The sequence below is a fragment of the Odocoileus virginianus genome, chromosome 14 (genome assembly GCF_023699985.2).
Source record: "Odocoileus virginianus isolate 20LAN1187 ecotype Illinois chromosome 14, Ovbor_1.2, whole genome shotgun sequence".
In the NCBI taxonomy this organism is placed as follows: Eukaryota; Metazoa; Chordata; class Mammalia; order Artiodactyla; family Cervidae; genus Odocoileus; species Odocoileus virginianus.
The window spans coordinates 31,005,590-31,030,171 of record NC_069687.1 but is presented as its reverse complement, the minus strand read 5'-3'; the positions used below and the strand labels follow the sequence as shown (position 1 = coordinate 31,030,171).

The window sequence follows — 24,582 nt, the reverse complement described above, 5'->3', positions numbered from 1 at the left end:
GCTCTGTTCATCATCAGGGAGGTGGCAGTCTCCCTCCAGATCACTTTTTTTTTTTTCTAGTATCTATCATCTTGCAGACCATAGAAAGAACTTTTCCAGAGGCCCCTTCATTGGAATTCACCCATCTGTTGCCATTGCCCAGCCAGGGACAGTCAGACAGGCTTGGTCAGAAGACACTATGACTTGTTCTAATCTTGTCACTGCAAAATTCACACGATTTTTCCAAATAGCATACCTTCTCTCATAATAATGACCACTGTCACTCTATTTTCTTGTTTCACTACTAAATGTTGATATCTCAAAGAGGTATGAAAGTGAAAGTGCTAGTCGCTTAGGTGTGTCTGACTGTTTGCGACTCCATGGACTGTAGCCTGCCAGGCTCTTCTGTCCATGGAATTTCCCAGGCATGAATACTAGAGTGGGTTGCCATTCCCTTCTCCAGGGAATCTTCCTAACCCAGACCAAACTCCAGTTCTCTGCACTGCAAGCAGATTCTTTATCATCTGAGCCATTAAAGAGGTATACAACACTCCAAAATGTCTTAGGAATGGCATTGACCAATGTATGAAAGACTACTGTGGGGTCAGTGTACTCAAGGATATGGCTGACAGACCCTGGTACTGGATGGGAGTGGTAAAGTAAGGCATCATTTGGATGGAGGTTTCTCTAGTTCTCAGCCCAACACCAAAAGTCAAAGACTTTCCTGGATCCATTAAAGTTTTTTGAGGTTACTAACACCACTGTCTTCTTGCCATATTTATCTACCAGATCCATAGAGCTATCTCTAAAATACTAGACGGGAAGTCTGAGCAGTTGATTGAAGAGAAGTTAGACTTGTGGTATGGAAGCTGGATCCTATAGTTGTCAAAATAGGCAAAGGATGAACGAGAAAATCAGGAAGCCCAGGGAAGATTTTTAACACCTTATCTTGGCTGGTTCTAGATGAGAAGGAGCCTGGGGCAGAATTAGATTCTCCCTATTCTATACGATCTAGAGCAAATAACAATGAATGGTGAACTTCACTATTAGTCTCATTCATAGCAGTCACCCAAGGCTCTTCCTTCTGGCTATGTCCTTCTTACTCCTCTTTCTATTCCACTTTCTATTTAGGTACTAATTCTTTAATTTTGCAAATCATTTCTCCATTCTGGTCTAATGCCTTGATCTTGATACCTTAATTTAACTGTTCCTAACATGGTTAGGAACTTATTGTCTTCAATTCTAGTAATTTGAAGCTAAATACTCTACCAGTGACCCAGGCTACCCTTCCATTACATAAGACACATACCCCACAGGCACAGAGCCAGACTTCTGCAAAGCCTACTCCAGTCATCCGAAATTCTTGGGCCACAATAGTCAGAAGGCATTCCTGGGCCTAAGCCTTATATAGGTATACCTTTGAAAACTAATACAATGATTTTGTGCTTTGTGAGTTAGTATCAGTAAACTTGATGGCCATTGATGAGTATTCTAGGGCGTAAAGGTGATTTTACCAGGACACAGCTACACGATGAGGCCTAGCCTAGAAAGCCTTACCATTTGAGGAGAAATTTAGGGAGTTGGGCTTCCCTGATAGCTCAGTTGGTAAAGAATCTGCTTGCAATGCAGGAGACCCAGGTTTGATTCCTGGGTCGGGAAGATCCACTGGAGAAGGGAAAGGCTACCCACTCCAGTATTCTGGCTTAGAGAATTCCATGGACTGTACAGACTCATGGGTTGCAAGGAGTCAGACAGGACTGAGCAACTTACACTTCACTTAGGGAGCTGGAGGCAAAAATCTAAGCAAAGACAGAAGAACATTACAGCTATGAAATGCATAGAGCAAACATTCTTGGCTCCTATTTTAGAAGCGGATCATGATTCTGGTTATCTATTTTGGGAAATGTTTGTATTTTAGCAGGTTCCTCTGATGCACCCATCCTTGTCTTCAGCGCACATGATAATATGGGGCATCAGGTACAATGGCTGGCAGAATACCCCAGCAGAAAATCTCCACTCCCATCATATAAGCAACTGCTTACTCTACCTACTTAACAGTCACATATATTCTTACATGTCTGAAACTAAAAGATAAACCATCATAAATTCATAGTCAGAAGGTAAGTCATTAAGTTAAGACTTCTTTCCCAGAAGGGCACAAAAGAGGACATGAAACAATTTCATTTGAAACTAGGGATTCCTTACTTGACTAGTAGGTTTGCACTTTGAGACATTTTATAAGTGTCTTGAATAAACACATATGTAATGGACTAAATCTTGTCTCCTCAAAATTCATATGTTGTGTCTCTCCACTGTGATGGTATTTGGAGGTGGGGCCTTTGGGTGGCAGTTAGGGTTAGATGAGGTTATAAAGGTGGAGGCTCCATGACAGGATTAGGGTCCTTTTAAGAAGAAGGACCTTTTAAGGATTCCCTGGTGGCTCAGGTCCTGGTAAAGCATCTGCCTGCAATGTGGGAGACTTGGGTTCAATCCCTGGGTCGGGAAGATCCCCTGGAGAAGGAAATGGCAACCCACTCCAGTACTCTTCAATTCCATGGATGGAGGAGCCTGGTGGGCTACAGTCCATGGGGTAGCAAAGAGTCAGACATGGCTGAATGACTTTTCACTTTCACTTTTTACAAGAAGAAGAAGAAGAAGAGAGATCAAAGTTCTCTACCTGTCTCCTCTATGTGAGGACATGACAAGAAAGTGGCCATGAGAAATTCAGAAAGAGAGTTCTCACTGGTAAATCAAATCAGTTGGGACTTTGGTCTTGGATTTTCCAGAACTATGAGAAATAAATTCCTATTGTTGAAGCCACCATGTCTACCATATTTTCTTTTGGTAGCCTGAGCTAATACAATGGATATCTTTAAACACACACTCAAACAACACAGCAAATACAATTAAAAAAAAAAAAAGATCTTTTCACATGACCTTAAGACTCATGTACTAAAATCTATCACTTTGCTTCAGTTGGTTATCCAACAACACCTCCTGAGTAACACAGGCTTCAAACACATTCAGCCCAAAGGGAACAAATTTGCTCAGTTGGGTTCGACTCTTTGTGACCCCATAGACTATACAGTTCATGGAATTCTGCAGGCCAGAATACTGGAGTGGGTAGCCTTTCCCTTCTCTAGGGGATCTTCCCAACCGAGGGACTGAACCCAGGTCTCCATCATTGCAGGTGGATTCTTTACTAGCTGAGACACAAGGGAGGCCTAAGAGTGCTGGAGTGGGCAGCCTGTCCCTTTTCCAGCGGATCTTCCCAACCCAGGAACTGAACTGGGCTCTCCTGCATTGCAGGCGGATTCTTTACCGAGTATCAGGGAAGCCTGATTAAATACTGAACCATAAAAATTTGGGTTGTTCACTGGGAAGTCAGAGAGCCACGCAAGAGCTAGGCTGGAGAGTCTACTGTCAAATGTCAAATCGAAAGAGCCACTGGATCAACAACAAAGGCCGGAGTTAGAGAGTAAGAAGTAGTTAGTATTTGGATAGTGCCTTTGGGTTAAATAAGTCAGATTGGACTTATATAGGAAGATAGGACCCCCCCCCCCCCACCCCGCCATGGCTCATTTAGTTCCACAACCATATTTTCTAGTGGAAAAAAAAATCCAGTGATAATAAGTGCTATTGTATAAATAAATCTGGGGATACATCTGCAGTAGTGACAAGAGTATGAATGTTAAACCCTAATATATACAGCTACATCTTAAAGTCTAGTTAATGTAAAATCATGAGTCAAAGTGTTGCTGATAAAAACATTCATTACAACACACATTGTAGGGTTAACCTAACAACTACAGCAAACTCAAGAGATCATTAAATAGCGATTTTCATTGAAAACAAAAATAACAGCAATGAAAAACTATGACCAGCATCAGACAACACGGATGATGTGCTGGACACAAAACATCCTCCCTCCAAATTGTAGGAATTCCAATGACACCTTACTCGTGGGCATGCACAATAGAGCCCTCAAATTGCCAAGTGCTTTGTGGTAGGGACTTCTTAGAAATATCTGCATCAGCAGGAAACCATGGCCATGAGCTAAATTTAGTTTGAATACCCAGTTATAGCAACTCAAACTCATTCAGTAGCTAATTGCTAATAAGCAGCTTACGTTAAAATGAAATACTATGGACCTGTGGGTCATTTGCCAGTAAGAAGCATAGAAGGGATTTGCATTTGGGGGAGTCTGGGGTTTACCAACAGGAGTCCCCTGAATAACTGAGACCCAGTGGCTACTGTGTGGGGGCCATGCTGTCAGTTGAACTGGAGCAGTTGGGCTCTTGGCTTAGCCTGTGGTTCATGGTCCATAGGATTTTGAACTCCTCCCCACTCTCCACTAAACAACTCTTTCTTATCCTGTAGTGGTTGCTTGGAAATCCCAGTAGGGTATGGATCCATGAGGAGGTTTCTGCCTCCCTCTTAGGAGAGATAAATATTTTTGGCCACACCATTCCTGGTCCAGAGTTCTCTCACATGTAGCCATTCTACAAAGAGAGTATGATGATTGGGAAATAATGTGAGGAAAAAGGAGTCAAATTTTTGGTGGCTATATATGACATGGACATAAGCAAAAAATTGTTTTTATGTCAGTTTCTAGGTGAAATATTTAAAAATTTTTAAACATGTAGCTTCCTCTAACCAAGTTTTAAAAGTGTGATCTCAAAACCAGGAAGCATCAGTTCTATACAGATGGTAGATATTGCTGTTCAGTTGTTAGTCGTGTCTGATTCTTTGAAACCTCATGGACTGTAGCACAGCAGACTTCCCTGCCCTTCACAATCTCCCAGAGTTTGCTCAAACTCATATCCATTGAGGTGGTGATGCCATCCAACCATCTCATCCTCTGTCACCCCTTCTCCTCCTGCACTCCATCTTTCCCAGCCTCAGGGTCTTTTCCAATAAGTTGGCTCCTCGCATCAGGTGGCCAAAGTATTGGATGGATGGATGGTGCATATAGGCATTAATAAAATATGCTAAGAATGTAAACTTTTTGAAGATCAATTTTTAAGCTGTGTGTTTGCCTGAAGGATTAAAAATTCTGAGCAAAGTCAGCACTTTGCTAAAACTGCTCCATGTTTATTAAGCCACATGTGGGGATCCCCTGTCTCTTGTGAAAGACTATTTTAGCCAGAGGATAAGATGATTGGATGGCATCACTGACTTGATTCACATGAGTTTGAGCAAGCTCTGGGAGTTGGTGATGGACAGGGAAGCCTGGAGTGCTGCAGTCCATGGGGTCACAAAGAGTCAGACACAACTGAGTGGCTGAACTGAACTGATTTAAGCCAGATAATGTATTTTCAAACTTGAAACATTTATTTTTTACTTAAATGCAAAACATTTAACAAGTATCTGAAGAAATGAAAGTTCTAATAATAGGGAATAATAAAGGACTGTTTATAGTATACCCATTAACACCTGTATATGGTATAGTTTCTATCACAAAGTCAAAAGGAACACAGCATATAAACAGATATCAGATATCCTAAGCTAATATTCACTTCCAGGACAACAGCAAAATCCAGAAACAAAATACATTGCATTACCAGACGTTCACATACTCCTAAAAAATGTTTATAATTTGCTGCAAAAGAAACGTACCAGCTGCTTCAGGATGTGGCTAAGACAAGCATGTTCCTGTGGTAACAATTTCCCAAACAAGAAAAAAAGTTAAAAAGACATGTCTTTGCTAAGCTTTAGACTACCAGGTCTCCTGATTTATGAAAGCAACAAGATAGATCTGGTTAAGAAATAATTCAGAAACAAATATTTCATGAGTCAGCAAAATCTGTCAAATAAAATGACTTTGAATCTACAATGGAAAGAAATATCTTCACATAGGTTGACAATGTCAAAGAATTTTACTGGACAGCATTGTACGTTAGGTTGACATACTAGATCTAGAATATTCTATGACCATTCAAATAAACATGAACATATATCCTATAAGATTTCGGTCAATCCTTAATAAACAATTATTTTAGTGAGATGTATATATAGAGTCATCCAATTAAAATATGATATACATTTAGTTTCTTGTAACAACAACAAAATCTCACTTTCTTTACTTATCTTTTTATAAAAAGCTTATCTTTTAATATTTTCACATTAGTGCTATTTTACATTTTTCCCTGTTTATTGTCACTCATTCATTTTGTTTGTGCCTTCTTTCAATAAACTGAGTATTTGCTAAATATCAGAAAATGATTGGGTCAAATTATCTTTTTTTCATATTGCACTTACTACCCTTTTAAACTCATTCAATCATATTTCTAAGAATAAAAAGCCTCATTTACCATTCCATTGCTGATGATCTACCCAGAACTTCTATCCCATAGCTATTCATTTCACATCTTTCCTGCTAAAGGTGAGATGAAGTGGGACACGGAAGGCAAGGTGGTCAGGAAAGAAATTAGTACATATTATTTGCATCAACATGTATTGCACTTGGCTAAGTGTTTAACACATATTATCTTAAATAAGTTTCACAACAACACAATAAGGTAGTCATATTGTTATCCCCATTTCATATGTCAGATATGAAATCAAGACTCTTAGCACTTAAGGCCTCATAGTTAGCAGTTGGTAGTGCCAATAATGAGACCTCAGCCTGGTTTATCCCAATGGTCTTTCAGCACAGCTGGCACCCATACTCTATTTTTTTTTTCCATTTATTTTTATTAGTTGGAGGCTAATTACTTTACAACATTGCAGTGGTTTTTGTCATACATTGAAATGAATTAGCCATGGATTTACATGTATTCCCCATCCCGGTCCCCCCTCCCACCTCCCTCTCCACCCCATCCCCCTGGGTCTTCCCAGTGCACCAGGCCTGAGCACTTGTCTCATGCATCCAACCTGGGCTGGTGATCTGTTTCACCCTAGATATACATGTTTCGATGCTGTTCTCTTGAAACATCCCACCCTCGCCTTCTCCCACAGAGTCCACAAGTCTGTTCTATACATCTGAGTCTCTTTTTTTTTTTTGCATATAGGGCGCACAGCTGGCACCCATACTTTAAAAAAAAAAAAAAACTGAATCAAATTATTGAATAAAAATGCATCTATGTCACTCCAAAACTCAGATCTTCTCCCCTTTTATTTTCCTCTAAAAGCAACAGGCTATGTAGATAAGTTACTAGGAAAACACATTTAACCAGGGGTTTTGAAGCAAAGGCCACACAAAGAAAACTGCTAATGAATAAATTAAAAACTTCAAAATTCTGAAATCCACCTATTGCATTATGCTTAATTTTATTTCCGACCGCTCTCCAATGTTACTGGAAGTAACAGATAATGGATTATGAATAGGCTAGGCATTTAAGTTATTACTATAAATACAAATTAAACTAAGGCAAAATGGAACACAAAACACCCCATTTTATTTAATAGAGATGAAAAGAAATAATACCACAAAATTAATGCTAAAGCAATGGCATTTATTATGTTGCATTCTTTTTAATTATTCCACATTGATAGGTACCTTATATTCTTCATAATCATTGTTATCTAGCAAATTTCTTTTCTCCAGTTCTACAAGGTGTTCTGCAGAGAGCTTAGTTGGTAAATGTCTAAGAGAGGCTTGCTCATATATGGGTTTTCCATGAAAAAACAGCTCCTTCCAATCATGCATCAACTTATATGGGATCAGGCTACAGCAACAAAGGGAAAAAAAAAGGTTGGAAAAAAAGGTTAAGATAAATCTTAAATCTTAGTCTTTCTATTACCATGTTCATTCCCCAGGCTCTGCTATTTGAGGCCAGAGGTTCCACTTATTATGACATTCTTAACAGCCAGTAAAATAGCTGAAACTTAGTAGTATGAATGAATGAATGTTGCCTAAAGCCATTGGTTCTCCAAACTTGCTTTGACTATGAACTAAAAGCACACTCTATCTAAAAATAATGACCGCTAATCATAAAACTTAGGTTCTTTGATTTCCAGCTGTGATACTAAATGGCTGTGCAAACTTTGAATATCATTTAACTGTTCCAATATCAGCGTCCTCTTATGCAAAATAGATTGAATATTTTCCAAGGTCCCTTTAATGTGACAGCTAATTTGCATATTTGCAAGTAATTTGTAATGAAAAAATCTAATGTATGGTGGCTTTTATTGTCACTGAACATCTTGTAACCTTTGCAATTCTTTCTCAGTACTTTTTCTATTTAAGTCAGATAAATGACTTGGAGGTAGTCAGGACAGAGTAATCAAAAAATAGTTCCAAGAGGAACAAAATGTGCAAAGGAAGGAAAGAGTCTAACATAACTCAGATGCATTTCTCTAAAAATAGTGGGACTGGAGCTTGAAATTACAACCGAAGAAGCTGTTATTTCATCCTGAGACATGCTACAACATGCATAAACCTTGAAGACATCATGCTAAATGAAATAAGCCAGATACAAAAGGACAAATATGATTTTACTTATATGAGGTACCTGAAATAGATTCATAGAAACAGAGAACAGAACAGAGGCTACAAGGGGCTGGAGGGGAGGGGAATGGGGAGTTATTGTGTAATGGGTACAACACTTCAGTTTGGGATGATGAAAAATTTCTGGAGATGGATGGTGGGAATGGTTGCACAATAGTGTGACTGTACACTATGCTAGTGAACTTTAAAAGGGTTGAAAGTCACTTTAAAAAGGTTAAAATGATAAATTTTATATTATGTATGTTATGTTTCTCCCCAACAGTAGTTTTCAGTAAATGCAAATTTCAAATATATATTTTTGTTTTCCATTAATAAAATATTTATATTTATTAGAGATTACAGAGATATGAAGTTTATAAATTAATATACTCAGGCATAGAAAAATTCTAGCATAAAAATTATTAAAATGGCATGGGCTCCTGTGTTGAAGTAAATGATTAACAACTTATATATTGTCAAAGACTTAATGTGGCAATTACTGAATTAATAGTCTCTTATCTGAATATTGATAATTTTGTTAAGAAGTCTTAACAAAAGTCAGTTCATGTAAGAAGGCTAATACCAAGAATATCCCTGTGCTCTTGGAAAAAAAAATGTTGATAACATCTTTTTAGGAAAGTACAGAGAGAATAATGTTATCTTGATGGTCAGTAGTAGAGATTAAAAAGATCTTAACATATACGCGTAAACACTGTATTCACTTGCAAGTAAAAGACACTTAAAATTTCAAAGCAAATGATCCCTTCAAAGTTTGATATTAATACTTCTGGAATTTTAAAATCTTGTGTATATTTCATTAAAATAAAAATGACTTCATATAATCAATGTTCTCTCAATATTAATTTTCACAAAGCAAGATTTAGAGAGTAACAGAAGTCAGACTAGTATATGACTCTGTAAAATAATAGTCAAAAACAATACACACAGGAAGTCCTCACCTTACTAGTTAAGTTTGTGCTCTGTAAGGGGATTTTTAGGTCACCTATTTGACACAGAAATAATCCTTCTATGGGTGAAAAGAAAACTCAATGCTGCCCCTAGGACAGGTGCTTACCGTCTAGCCCCTTTCATGTTGGCCCCCAGCCAGCATGGCTGAGACTATCTCCACAGCCTCCCCCAACAGAGGTGTTCATGGAACAGGCGTGTGAGAAAAGTCTGAGACTTTTCTCAGAGTCTCCTTTCCAGGCTCTACCAGGCAGGTGTCAGGGGACCTCTGGCATTCTCCGACTGGCTACTGTGTGACTCTCTCCTAATGTGATCACAAGGTGTTCTCTTTATGTGCATCTTTTCTATTTCTTATAAGGATACCAGGCATCTTTAACGAAGGCCCCACCTTCTATGGGTATCACCCGATCTTAAATAATCAGTGATGACTATTTCCAAACAATGTTACATTCTGAGGTATGGGACTGGTAGAACTTTTAATATAGCTTTCTGGGGCAGGGGAACAATTCAACCTGTATATAAGCATTTCTATGTTGCCTTTTTTAGACACAAAATTTCAAAGTAAAGGACCTTTAAAAACTTATGCTATTAATATCTCTGGAAATTTCATTTTATATATTTCATTTTTACATTAAGTTTGAGTTCTCCCTGGTTTTTGGAATGATGCATGGCTTCTTTTTTAATTGAAGTCTGCATATTTTTAGATTATGCTGTGACACTCTGGATCATGTATAAACCTTCTGTCCTAGCTGTTTTTTCCTGATATTGCTTGAGCAAGGGAAGGAGAAGGGGCCATCATGCTACTGACAGGTGTGGGCAGAAGTCCCCATGTGGACCTCCTCATTACCAGAGGGAAGCACATCCTTGTTGCTGATGAAGGAGGTGGCAGTTCTGCCCCCCTACAAGGTCTCTACCACAGTGCGGGTGGCCTTGTGACCACCTGGCGATGGTGAAGGTCCTGACCTACCTCCCTTGGCTCCTCTAACATGACCCTCGTGGGGAGGGAGCAGTGGTCGGTCCTGCCTGGTGGGGGCGCAAGTCCATGCTTCCTACCTGGCCTCTGGGCTGGTACCCTGGTGGGGGTGATGGGGTCCTTTGTTACAGTCTTGTGAGGGTGGAAGACAGGCTCCTTCCTTGCCTTTGCTGGCCAAGGTGGAAGTGGGGCTACATTTTTCTTGCATGTGATAGTTGGAAAAGACTGGTTATCGTCTGAAAGTTTTCCATCTTGCTAGGCTGATCCTTAACCGACTAGAGACAGCAGGTTCTTGTTGGGGTTATTTTTTGTCTACACCATTAGTATCTCTGTTTCCAGAATATTCAGTTCTGATCTGGGATGTGTGAGGCAAAAAGAGAAAGAACTGAGGAAGCTCATCACAGAGTCCTGAGGTCATCAGCCAGTCCCACTCCTTCCTTCCATCTTCAGAGCCTTCTTATGCATGTTACATTCACAATGTCCAGGGTTTTTCACTGTACTTAGTAGGGGGAATAAGGAAAGGGGCATCCGCTCCATTTTCCCACAGTAGAACGAGATTTCTGTTTATGTTTTAATTTTGAATTATGAGCTTTTAACTTACAGAAATCAAGCTGAACTTCCCCCACTCTGAATTATCTTTTTATGTTTTTATATTTAAATCTACTATATTCTATTTTTTATTATATTACTCTATTTTTTATCTTATTACTCTATTTTTTATCATTATAATGCATTGTATCACCTTTCCTTTTTAACCCTTTTGTAGATTACTTCTTCACAATTTTATTCTAATTTCAAAATTTTCAATTTATATTAATAGGAAAAAGTATTTTAAAACATTTACTCCTTAATTCATTTCCATTTTTAGTCTTATTTTTCTTTTCTCAATCTTGTACCCTTATAGTTTTATCTTCAAAATGTCCTCATCATCATGTTATTTCATTTAGTAGTTTTTATACAGTATTATGTCAGAAACATACTTTTGAACTGTGGGGTTGGAGAAAACTCTTGAGAGTCCCTTTGACTGCGAGGAGATTAAATCAGTCAATCCTAAAGGAAATCGGTCCTGAATATTCATTGGAAGGACCAATGCTGATGCTTGAATACTTTGGCCACCTGATGGGAAGAACTGACTCACTGGAAAAGACCCTGATGCTGGGAAAGCTCAAAGGCAGGAGGAGAAGGGGACGACAAAGGATGAGATGGTTGGATGGCATCACTGACTCAATGGACATGAGTTTGAGCAAGCTCCCAGAGTTTGTGATGGACAGGGAGGCCTGGCGTGCTGCAGTCCATGGGGTCGCAAAGAGTCAGATGAAGAGAGACTGAACTGAACTGAAGTCAGAAACATGGCTGTCAGGGTGAGAGCAGTGGAAAAAGTTCCTGTCAAGGCCAGAGGTGATGGGATTGTCTCCCCATCTTCTGTTGACCCTGAATATCATGGGGCCTTCATTCTTTTCACTGTGGGTTTTCAAGAAGATCTCAGTCTGGATAACATTAAAAGTGTACAGACTTGAGTGGAGTGCCTTATCCTTTTGCTTTCGCTGAGATCTGCAGTGATATCACTCCCCTTCAGCTTCCAGCAAAGGACGTCTCAAGAAATAGGTCTCTGAAGCCAGATGTCATATTTGCTTAAAAGTTGTTGCTGAGATCATTCTCTACAGATCCACTACACTACTCATTGCATCTAAACTGAGAACCAAGAAGAGTGATGTATTCTGTAAAGAGCTAGAAATGGGAATTAGACATCATATGACAACCTGTGTTGCCCTTTTTACTTTTTCTACCTGGAAGCGCAGATAAAATTTGCAGCTCAGTTGCAGGAATTGGCATATCTACTGACACCTGTATAACTATGTTTCAATGTATTCCTTGTATTTAACTTTCTACTTTATCTGGCAGTGCTAAATGGCTTGCAGGATCTCAGTTCGCCAATCAGGGATTTAATCCAGGTCACGCCAGTGAAAGCCCAGAATCCTAACCACTAGAAAACCGGGAAGTCCTATCCTTTGTTCTGATTTTGGCATACAGTGTATTCTTAATATTTCATGTACTGTTAAATGTTTCCTTCCAAATAGGTTGACTCCTTTTAGAAAGAATGTGCAATGAAAAGTGATTTTGATTAGTAAAACAAAAAACTTTAAGTAATTCCAGTCTTCTAGGAAGTTCCTAATATTTTAAATAAATTATTATAGTTATCTTGTAAATCATAGAGAACTTAGACACAAGTTTTAAATGTTAAAAGACATAACTACAAATTAAATCAGGCTAGTCACTGGGTGAAATAAGTCTGTAATCAAGGTATTCTGGACCCCACTTCTTAGTCTTCCAAGAATAATCACTGTCTCTATTTACTCACCAATTTAGTGCCACAATCTTAACCTTTTTTCATTTTCTGTGGTGTCTCTATTGTATTAACTATAAAAAAACAACACTTACTTATTTGTCAACAATCGATAGTCTGCCACCTTAGTGGACAAATCAAGTATTTGATCCAAAATTTCTGCACATATTGAGTAATGCTTTTTGTAACGAGCTTGAGCTCTTTCTACGGCAATCTGCTCATGAATTTCCTTATCTCTGAGGGCTTGTTCTTCAAAATCAATCTTGGCTTGTCTGGCTAAAGCCTGAGAAGAAAAAGACATATATTTTAAAGATTTGATTTTGTATTGGGGTGTAGCCAATTAACAATGTTGTGACAGTTTCAGATGAACAGCAAAGGGACTCAGTCATACATATACATGTATCCATTCTCCCCAAAACTCCTCTCCCATAAATCACCATAACTAGACAGTAATTCAGGTAAAAATAATGTCATCATTTCAATAGCTAAAAAAAAAAAAATCTCTAAATAGAATGAAGCCTTCTTTTATATCAGAAAAAAGATAAATCATAAGAGAGCACTTTCTCCTTAATACATTAAGAACTAAATAGGATGGTAAAGACAATATTAGAAATAGTTCACCCTCAGCTTATGTTATCAGCAAAACTTAGTGCAGAGAAAAGTGTGCTGCATGGATTAACGATAAATTGGATCTGAAGTATTTAAGAAGTTGAGTTCATGGGCTGCAAAGAGATTTGGGGGTCACAGAGAAACAGGTAGGTTGTGCAGGGCACCAAGCATGGCTGGCTGCTTCGTGCCCATCTCAAAAGACTAATGAATCTGACGTATCTACTCTGGCTAATGCCCTATGTCTTTTAGCAGGAGACTTCTGGAATACTGATTTATACTTAGAAAATATTTTGGAAATCCCCTGATTATACTGGCTTGAGAATATCACACATTTGCCAACAAATGTTAAATGTGTTTAGACAATGAAGCCTTCTGCTGTTATAGCCTTAATAAATTGATAAATTCATAAAGACATGTATTTATATAGAACGTAAGAAAATATTTAAACGGTTTGGCATCACCCTCTGCTTGGTTTGCACTCTTATTTTGTTTAGGGAACCCTTGCCTTACACCAAGTAAAAGGCCAAACTTGGCACAACCAAATGTTTTCAAATAGTTATACCAACTCCTTGAGAAATTCAATCATGTGCTGACATGCTCCAGAAACAAGACCTGCCTCCTGCAAGGTAACCCAATGAATGTACAATGGTGGTTAATGTGGGCCTAGAGAAGCTGTGGTTGAATTCAAGCCTCAGTTTGTACAGGAATCAAGTCCTAGCTGCAGGCATGGCATATGTGCTCAGTTGCTGGACTGTAGCCCGCCAGGCTTCTCTGTCCATGGGATTTTCCAGGCCAGAATATTGGAGTGGGTTGTCATTTCCTACTCCAAGTGATCTTCTCAACCCAGGAATTGAAGCCACGCCTTCGGAATCTCCTGCTTTGGCAGGCAGATCTTTATCACTGCACCACCCGGAAAGTCCCACTAGCTACAGGACCTGGGCCAAACTGAAACCTCCTACATCTCCATCTCTTCACTATGAGGCTGGGATGGTACAAAGACTCGGCATGAACAGAAATTAACTGTGAGAGCAAACACCTTAGTCACAAGGGGCAAAATACACGACAATGGGCTGCACCTGTCCACTGACTTCAAGGGAAGCTTCATTTGTTTTGTTATTGCTGCTTTATTTTGTGAGTTTGCTTTATTTTTGCTGGGAAAGGAGTTAGCTTAGGTGACCTGTAACGTAGATCCTGAACATTTGGCAGGTTTAGGAATTACACTAGTACTTATTATTGTTGCTGTATTGCTTCGTAGCCCCTGTTGTCATGGAGAAAGCACCTGGTTTAAGCGTGTAAGTATGCTTAAGGCATGCTTCTCAAAGTGTGAAGGGAAGAGAAATCTGAGAGTCTAGGAGCAGTCAGGTGAGACTTTATGGAGAGAGCCAGTGAAACAGGTTGTGAGGTGGCTTTACTGATACTATGAAGAGCCTGGAAGGCATGTGGAATATTTAGGATGCCATGGAACGCAAACCTTGGGAGCCCAGGAATTCCTTCTGCAGGAACAAAGCAGATTCCTTTCAGTTCTCCTCCCTCCCTCCCTCTTCACTCTCTCTTTCCTTCCAGGCCTTCCTTCCTTCTTTTTAAGCCTCAGAGTCTGCTATTTCTACCCCTTTCTCCTCCCCCATGCTAAACCCACCACAATTTCCGGTCCCATCACAGCAAAGCGGGTTGCAGCCCTAAATAAAGAAAGAAGGAAAAGGAGAAAGGAAATCTGTGGGAGGCAGTAAATCTCAGTGGTGATGAGCCTAGACTCTGAGAGCCACTGTGCTCTGGCTTCTCCACCAAGCTGGGCAACTTCGAGCTTTCTAAGTTTCATTTTCCTGACGTGTGATATGTAGATACAAGCAGGGTCCACTGCCAATGACGCTGTGAGAATGACAATGCATGAGATGAACACAACTCAATGCTGGACTCAAAGTGAATACTCACAAGTGGTAAACATTATTGCAATGAATTATTGCTAATAATAGCAGGTGGCACTGAAATTTGAAATCAGGAACTGGTTTTTTGTTTGCTTTTTTAGGAACTGTTTTAATTAAAATAGAATTGATGCCCAATTGCCTTCAAAAAAGAGATCAGCATACTTAACTTAAAAGCAAAACCACCTCCTGATGGTGAGAAACATGACATTCTCTCTCTTTCTCCCTTTCCTCCTCACTCCCTACTTAGGCACCAGCCACCCCTACTGCAGGAGGTAATACATTCAAACTGTGAAAACAAGTTATCTCAGAGGGAAGGGTGCTGGGGAGGCAGATGCCTCAGCTTTGGGAAAAAAGAATCATGGAAGAGAAAGGGATATGATTTTTTTTTTTTTTCAGGGGATTCAGGGCCTCACAGTTCTGACCTCTGAGGCTCTGGCAGACCGAGTGTCTCAATCCTCTGAAATGAGTTCAAGCTAGGTAAAGAGAGAACAGGTCATGCTGCTCATCACAGTGAGAGCAGTCCTGTTCCAAGAGACTAGGACTTTGCTATTCTTCACGGAATTAACTAGGCTTGTGAAAAAACATATTTAGTAAATAGGCACTTATTTCTCATGTAAGCAAATGCCACTGAATCCATTCAAGTTTACTCTCGTCAAAGAAGAGAAATGAAACAATCCTCCAAATAATTCACCCCTTGAAGACACTTGAGATTACGCAGGTCTAACACAGGGGGTGTGGCTCCCCGCCCTCCTTCAAATGTTTTGGCTATATCTGTTCTACAAAGGCAAAAGCACTGGTCAGTTTCCTGACTCTTGGGAATATAGTACTTTCCAAATGGTATTTCTCAAAATTGCAATTCATTTTCATGAAATATCACAGTGAAAACCATGATCAGCATGGTTTATAAAGCATATTTATATTGATTTATACATAAAGCATTCCCTTCGTATTTTCTGTAAGGTTTTCTCTTCTGCACAGCCTGGTTTTATGAATATTTTATGACAGTAAAGACAAGCTATCTAAAATGCTTCCCATGTGAGTTTTATACTTCTTCAATCAAATCCAAATTAATGGATTGTATAAATTTGAAACAACCCCAATAGGAAAAAGATGAGAAGTGATCCATATAAATCCATCGATAATATAAATCTATTTTGGTTATTGAAACTGTACATATAAAAATAAGAAAGATGCTAATATATCAAATAACTAAAAGATTGATACTTTGACTTTCAGAGCTATAGAGGACCTTAACACAATGATATCATGTTGGCCAAGAGCATACATGGCACCCACACTGTGGCTTCTGTAACCGTTCTCAACTACAATGAACCAGGGTCCCCTGTAAAAATGGCTTATTCTAGTTCTGAGGAAAAAAGACTACAATATGGGCCTGGGAAATCTTGTTTTACTAGAAAGCAAGGTATTGCTTATTAAAGACTCATGGTGTCTTATAAAAAGGAGACAGCTTGAAAATACTCCCATTTCCTGAGAACAGTATTCACCTAAAATAATGAACACTAATAACATCCCAGTAAACTTAGTGGAGTTTAAAGAAAAAGAAAGTCCTCTATACATCTAAAAAACAACAGTAAATGACTCAAGGAGATGAAACTTAGATTATCTTTTTTTTTTTTTTTTTTTGGACAGCAACACTTTATACCTGAAGAAAATGGAATAAAGTGTTTAAGATAGTCAAGGGAAGAAAATGTGAACTAAGGATTTTTACACAGGGCAAAACTGACTTGTATAAAAGGCACATATTGTTATCAATACACAAGCACTCAGGGAACAGTGTTCCCATGAGCAGTTGTTGAGGAATCTACTGGAGACCTTCAGACAACCAAAAAGACCAGAGAGACGTGGGCACAAGACCTGGTGGTGAGTGTGAAATATCTGAAGAATCAAGACTGAAGGACAACAGTATAGTATGCAGATGCTATGTGCGCCATTGGCGCAGCTGTACAAAAGTAAAAACAGGGAGATAATAGAGAGATCATATAAAAAACTGACTCATGAAATGACTGGCACCTAAATGCAGCCCTGTTACCTTGACATGGTAGAAAGGATCAAAAGAAACCTTAGAACCAAACAATCCTTCTAAGGGAGGTATCGTTTACCGCTTCTCGATCAAGAGCATCCTGGAGGTCTTTAAGCCGTCTTTCCTCATATTGCTTTTCTCTGAAAATTCTGTTTTGCCATAAAACTTCCTTTTCGTGCCGAACGTGCATGAGCTGCACAGCGATCCTGCGCTCCTGCTGGGACTGTCGCATCAGCCGGTTGATCAACTGCTCCTCCCGATAAGCCTCCTGGAAACACCATTGCAAAAGCCAGTCATTTGTCAAGGCCACGTCCACTTTTGCTCAGCCCACTGAGCTGAGAAGCCTACACATCATGTGTAAGGCATAGTATGAACCTGCATCAGTTTTGCCATTTGATTTCACGTCAAATGTGGCAAAAAAATTCAAGCTATAAAAATGAAAATTTCCACCAAGGGCTGTATAATTTTGGTATCCAGAAGCATATAGTCTTGCAACTCAGTCATCTTAAATGAATGATTACTTCCTTTAAAATCTGATAAAAAATAATTTAGGTAATTGTTTCAAGGTTTTATAAACAAAGGGTAACTCTCAAATTATAAGCATGTTTTCAGAAACTTGGAATTCTGCTCTATGCACTCAATATAAATACTAGTGGTAAAGACAAATGCAGATATTGTCTGGCTGAGAATGGCAGATCTGATAAGCTCCCAGCAGGGCTGTCTCAATTTCTACATGATAGCATGGGGAGACTGGAGAAGAGGCTAAGAGGAAATGACCTTCGGTTTACCTTAGAAAATCCGAGAGTGGTTGTAACCTGAGAGAGAAACTAGATGCACGCGTCCCTTGGCTATTTTAAGAGAAAGAAGGGGAATAAGCATTAACAGTGGAAGAAGCATTAAACTGGCAATTGGAGGCCCTGGCCATTGCAGCTCCACCTCTACCACTGATTGGCTGTGTGGCCTTGGGCAAGCAACTTGGATTTTCAGGGATTATTTCTTGACAGGTGAAATGAGGGGTTTGGGTAGAAGATGGTCTCCAAGGCATCTTTAAGTTCTATCAGTCTGTCTAAACAGAGACACCATGTGGAAGGAGGAGGTAATTAAATTTCTCCAGGGGGATGACTTGGAAGAACATCTACATGTTAGAGTTGTCTATTTAACACTAGATGGTAAAGCATCTGCCTGTAAAGCAGGAGACCTGGGTTCAATCCCTGGGCTGGGAAGATCCCCTGGAGAAGGGAATGGCAACCCACTCCAGTATTCTCGTCTGGAGAATTTCATGGACAGAGGAACCTGGTGGGTGCAATCTATGGGATCACAAAGAGTCAGGCACAACTGAGCAACTAACTCGTTCGCTTTCAATCCAGTTGTTTAGGAATAAAATCTGGCATCACTAACGACACTGTTTCAGATCAAGGGAGAAATACTATATATATTTTCAGAATCAAGATACAAACAACAACACTCTATGGAAAGTAGCAAAACTTGAACTTGGGAACCATATAAAAATGTAGATTAAATAAAAGTTCAATTGAAAATAAACATAATTTTCTATTAGTAACATATCAAATAAAAAATAAAATCATGGATAACTTTGAAAACTGTTTCATCTAGTTTTAACATTCTAGATGTTTTAACATTAATCATTTGTTGCCTGTGTTGCCAGTGGAGGTGAGGCAGAATGTAAAAATGACCACAGGTTCTTCAGCTTTCTTCATCCATAGCCTTGCAGTGCTATCCTGCAGATATTCCCATCAAAAAGCAGAATCTATTTCTCCACTTCTTAATTGGGTAGGGGGTGGCCTCTGAACTGGCCAATGGGACATTAGTGAACACAAAATAAAATGAAACAAAACAGTTAGGACCTGACTTAATTCTCCTGTGGCCTCTGCCACTGTTACCACATTTTCTGCTGTTAGAAAATGAGAAACCATAGATGGAGAGATACTAGCCTTCTCGGTTGGAACTGATGAAACTCTCTCAAGTCAGCCAGCCTCAGCCAGCCTCTGAGACAGGACAGGTAATACCAGCAACAGACCCATAGCTGATCCCTGCCCAAGTTACCTACCACATTTGGGGGTGGTCTGTGATAGCACAGTCACAGTCATATTTATTAAAAGTATAGCTTGATTTATTATTCCAAGTGAATTCTATACTTAATGTGGAATATTAATGTGGAATATGTTTGGCTGTGTTTATACGGCAAGGCAATTTGGTTGTTGAGATGAGAGCTGGTCATTCTGATGCTTATAAGAACTGGACTGGTCAAACAGGTCTTGGCTATTGCTTAAATGACGATATATTGTGATTAAAAAGGAAAGGAAAATTACTGTTGAATGGCTGAGTCAACGTTACATATATAAAACTTCAGTATGAAGAACCACCAACTGTATTAGGACTTGTACTAAAAAGTTGAGTGGAAAAGATTTTTTTTTGTTACATTGTACAAGTAGTTCATCTTTTAGAAATAGACTTTTCCTCAAAATTTCATTAGAATGTGGGACACATTTTCTCACAGAAAGAAAATATGTTATGTTTAGGTGTTCAGGGAAGCCTACAGATGTCTGTTTAACCCATAATGTACATGAACTAGTCTACATCTGCAATGAATAAAACAGAAAATAATAAAAGTCACATTTCTCTTTTAACTGTATATAATTATATTTGGGGAGGATTTATACAGATACACAATCCAAAACATGCTCAGTTTGACTGTCAAGACCTCTGCCTTTCCCATGAGTTGGAGCTAGTAGCTAACTCTGTTGCATATCATTGCTTTAATTCTCTAAATATGCCCAAGTAGCTCTCTTGGAGGATAGCGGCTTCACCAAACACAGAGAAGAAGCAGCACAGAGATGGAGTTCCTTTAGTGGAAATATCATTAGTCAGAGAACCAACTTTCTTCAGTGTCCCTTAGGTTGCTAGATCCCTGAACAGATCTCTAGCCAGAGACTGAAAAAATTGAAGCTGTGAACATTCTGGTAGAAAGTGACAGAATCCAGAAAGCATTTATTCACCCAGTTTTCTAAGTAACATTTCTCAGTAACATTTTCTAAGTAAATGTCAGTCCTGAATTACAAGCAAAAAAGTAGAAAGAAAAAACGTAGCAGCCAACACACAGCTGTTTTATAATATAAATGAAATGTGCTCAAAATCTCACTGCTCATTAATGAAACGTGAAATAGGTAGTTATTTTAAAATCTACGTTTTAATCATCTAATTTTCATAACCTATAATTCATATAATGAAAAGAGTGACTAACAAGCTGAGTAAAAATATTAATAAATGTGAATTCAAAGTAAGAAATTACCTTTCAGCACAAAGAGATGGCAGAGTTATTCTTTGAATTTTTCACTAAGAAAGGAGTGGCTCCATGGATAAACAGTATTACTTCTTCATAATGTATATGAAGCCTGGATTTCTCTTCAGTTAACAGAACACCACTGAGTAGACCAGATGTAATTAGATGAATAAAAGAAATGCCTTCAAATGGTCCTTCATATTTCAGACACAGAGATTTGTCCTGCTTACATTCACAGCCTGAATCACCTTCCTCCCCGTCTGTTCTTCTTACCACCTTCTGTATCATAGCTAATGACTCCTCCATGAACTCAGCTGCCCATGCCAGACACCTGGCTTCTCATCCCACTGTTCACTCCTCCATGTCTAATGAGTCGGTTATTCTCATTGATTTTACTTCTCAAATAGCTCCTGAAGCCACTTCTTTCCATCACTACTGCCACGACCCTAAATGTAAACTGGAATAATTCCTTATATGGATTACAGAAACAGCTCTAACTTGGTCATCCCTCCTGCCATCTATTTTTAAAAGTGAAGCCAGACTGACCTTCCTAAATGTCAATCGGGCCCTGTCACTCTTGTTCCCCTTTGCACTCAGGATAAAGTATCCTTTTTCCCTCTTTACAGCTGATAAGGCTTATGATGGCTTGGCCTCTGGGGACTCCTGCCGGATGACATTTAATTTGCTAAAAGCCCTGAGCCATCCATGCAACATTCTCTCTGAAGACACACCTGACCTTCCACTCTCTCTACCTCTGCTGGAAACTAACTCCTCACCCTACACCCAGAACCAGCCCCATCTTCAATTGGCTAACTTCAACCCTCCCTCATGCTGCTGTGCTCTCCTAGAAACCAGCTCTGAGGCAGGCCAGAGCTGGACTCCCTTCTCCTCACTTTCTCTGCACCTCCACACTCCAGCGTAGTTGGTTGCTTACAGATCCTCCCCAAACAGCAAGCTCTGCGAGAGACGGTTTCCTGTTATTCTTGTTCACTGTTGTATCCCAGGCCTAGCACAAGTTCCCAGAGCATAGAAGAGATCCAGTAAATATGTGTTCAATGTGAGATTTGATCAGTGATTCTCAATTCATAGCTGAATCAAATCACCTGGAGGGACTGTTAACACAGATGATGGGCCCCAAGCCAGAGAGCTGTGATTTGAGTTTCTGACTCAGAAGGTCTGAGGTGGGACCTAATTATTCACATTCCTAAGAGTTTCCTGGCGATGTTGATGCTGGTCCAAGGGCCACACTTTGAGAACCACTGGAGTAGATCAAACTGACAGGACTAAAGAATTTTCCATGTTTTCATGTAAACACTCCCTTTTTGATAATATCAATTGATACAGAAAAAAAATTTGAAAAAATTCAGTATCCTTTCATGATAAAAATTCTCAACAAATTAGGTAAGCAATGTAACTCAACAAAATAAAGCTCATATATGATAAGCTCACAGTTAACATCACACCTTAAATATGATGCTAAAAGCTTTTAGATTTTCACCATTCCTCAAACATCAAAAATAAGACAAGATGTCCACTCTCTCCACTTCTATTGGTACTGGAAATCCTAGCCAAGGAAATTGGAAAGAAAAAGAAAAAAACAGGTATCTAAATCAGAAAGGAGGAACTAAAATGTCTCTGTTTGCAGATGACATGCTTTTTACATACAGAAAACTCAAGACTTTCATGGAAAAAAAATGTTAGAACCAAAAAACAAATTCAGTAAAATTGCAGGGTACACAAAATAAACATATAAAAATAATTTTTATTCCTACACACTAACAATGAATTATCTGAAATGAAAAAAAAAATCTCATTTACAATAGCATAAAAATTAAAAAAAATATGTAGGAATAGATTCAACCAAGGAGGCAAAAGATCTATACACTGAAAATATATATATATGCATCTCACATTTTCTTTATATATATAAATATTATATATATACACACATAAATATATGTATATATGTATATATTTATATCTAGAATGAGCTTTTCAGGTGGCGCTAGTGGTAAAAAACCTGCCTGCCAATGCAGGAGGCATAAGACATCTGTATTCAATCCCTAGGTTGGGAAGATCCCCTGGAGGAGGACATGACAACCCACTGTGGGCTATGGTCCAGAGGGTCACAAAGAGTCAGATACGAATGAAGCGACTTAGTGCACATGCATGCATATACAGAATGTGATCACTCTTAAAAAAAAAGAAAATCTTATCATATGTGATAGTATGTTTGAACCTGGAGAACATTATGCCAAGAAAAATAAGCCAGACATAGAGAGACAAATATTACATAATCTTACTAAATGTGGAATCTAAAAAAGTTGAACTTAAAAAAGTAGATCTTAAGTATTTTCACCAAACACACACACAAAAATGGTAACTTTTTTTTTTTGTTAAGGTGATGGGTGTGCTAACTAGTTTGATTATGGCAATCATTTCACAATGCATATATATATCAAAACATCAATTATATACTTTAAATATATACAATTTTTATTTGTCAATTATACCTCAGTAACCTCAGATATGCAGATGACACCACCCTTATGGCAGAAAGTGAAGAAGAACTAAAGAGCCTCTTGATGAAAGTGAAAGAGGAGAGTGAAAAAGTTGGTTTAAAGGTCAACATTCAGAAAATTAAGATCATGGCATCCGGTACCATCACTTCATGGCAAATAGATGGGGAAACAGTGGAAACAGTGGCTGACTTTATTTTTCTGGGCTCCAAAATCACTGCAGATGGTGATTGTAGCCATGAAATTAAAAAACGCTTACTCCTTGGAAGGAAAGTTATGACCAACCTAGACAGCATATTAAAAAGCAGAGACATTACTTTGCCAACAAAGGTCCGTGTAGTCAAGGTTATGGTTTTTCCACTGGTCATGTATGGATGTGAGAGTTGGACTATAAAGAAAGCTGAGCATGGAAAAATTGATGCTTTTTGAAGTGTGGTGTTGGAAAAGACTCTTGAGAGTCCCTTGGACTGCAAGGAGATCCAACTAGTCCATCCTAAAGGAGATCAGTCCTGGGTGGTCATGGGAAGGACTGATGTTGAAGCTGAAACTCCAATACTTTGTCCACCTGATGTGAAGAGCTGACTCATTGGAAAAGACCCTGATGCTGGGAAAGATTGAGGGCAGGAGGAGAAGGGGATGACAGAGGATGAGATGGTTGGATGGCACCACTGACTCAATGGACGTGGGCTGGGTCAACTCCGGGAGTTGGTGATGGACAGGGAGGCCTGGTGTGCTGCGGTTCATGGGGTCACAAAGAGTCAGACACGACTGAGCGACTGAACTGAACTGAACTGAAACCTGGGATAAAAAGTTCCCTTTTTCCTCTAAAAGTAACAATAGATATACATGGTTGCCATAATTTTTAGATTCCTATTTTTTCAGTATTTTTTTATTGTGGTAAAATATATGCAATATAAAATTTACCATTTCAGCCATTTTCAAGTGTACAATTCAGTGTACAATTAAGTAAATTCACAATGTTGTATAAGCATCACCAGATTTTAGATTCTTTGGTAAGTGTTTTATGTAGTTTTTTTTTCCTGAATGCATTTGCTATCATGGTGTGAAGATGAAACGCTGATTCAGAGTAGTGCATAATACATACAGAAGATATACATAAGAGTGTATAAAAGACTGTATTTTGTAAAAATTTCAAGCACTTTTATTCAATCAACAACTAAACATCGTACCTCTTGGGCTTCATGAGCTATTAACTGATCCATTAAGAGTCGCCGCCGTCTTTTCTCCCTTTGCTCTCGTGCAAAAGCATCTTCTTCAAGGCGCTTTTGGATTTTTTTAATGTAGTCATCATCTGAATAAGTGTTTAACAAATCGGTGGTTGTCTGGCCTGCTGTATCTAGAGACGTCTTGGATGCACTAAGGACAACAGTTTTTATTTAGATTTTAAAATACAACTCAATCATCCACTGCTACTTGTGACTACAGGGGAAGACCTCAGCACCCTTAGGTGCTCTGTTCATTTATTAATACAAGCAT

General features: G+C 38.9%; 1 protein-coding gene across 5 annotated transcripts in view; it reads right to left on the bottom strand.

Moving 5' to 3' along the window:
• The window catches only part of SPEF2 (sperm flagellar 2), a 183,056-nt gene that overhangs the window by 131,291 nt on the left and 27,183 nt on the right, over positions 1 to 24,582 (bottom strand). For 4 of the 5 annotated variants that reach the window (XM_070476571.1, XM_070476575.1, XM_070476572.1 and 1 more), the window contains exons 6-9: positions 24,276 to 24,462; positions 17,345 to 17,533; positions 12,789 to 12,976; positions 7,481 to 7,649 (exon numbers count right to left, since the gene is read on the bottom strand). In XM_070476571.1, the coding sequence (XP_070332672.1) occupies positions 7,481 to 7,649; positions 12,789 to 12,976; positions 17,345 to 17,533; positions 24,276 to 24,462 (733 nt within the window). Of the gene's footprint in view, positions 1 to 6,293; positions 6,769 to 7,480; positions 7,650 to 12,788; positions 12,977 to 17,344; positions 17,534 to 24,275; positions 24,463 to 24,582 lie in introns of those variants that run through there. The other variant, XM_070476576.1, reaches the window with a different exon arrangement.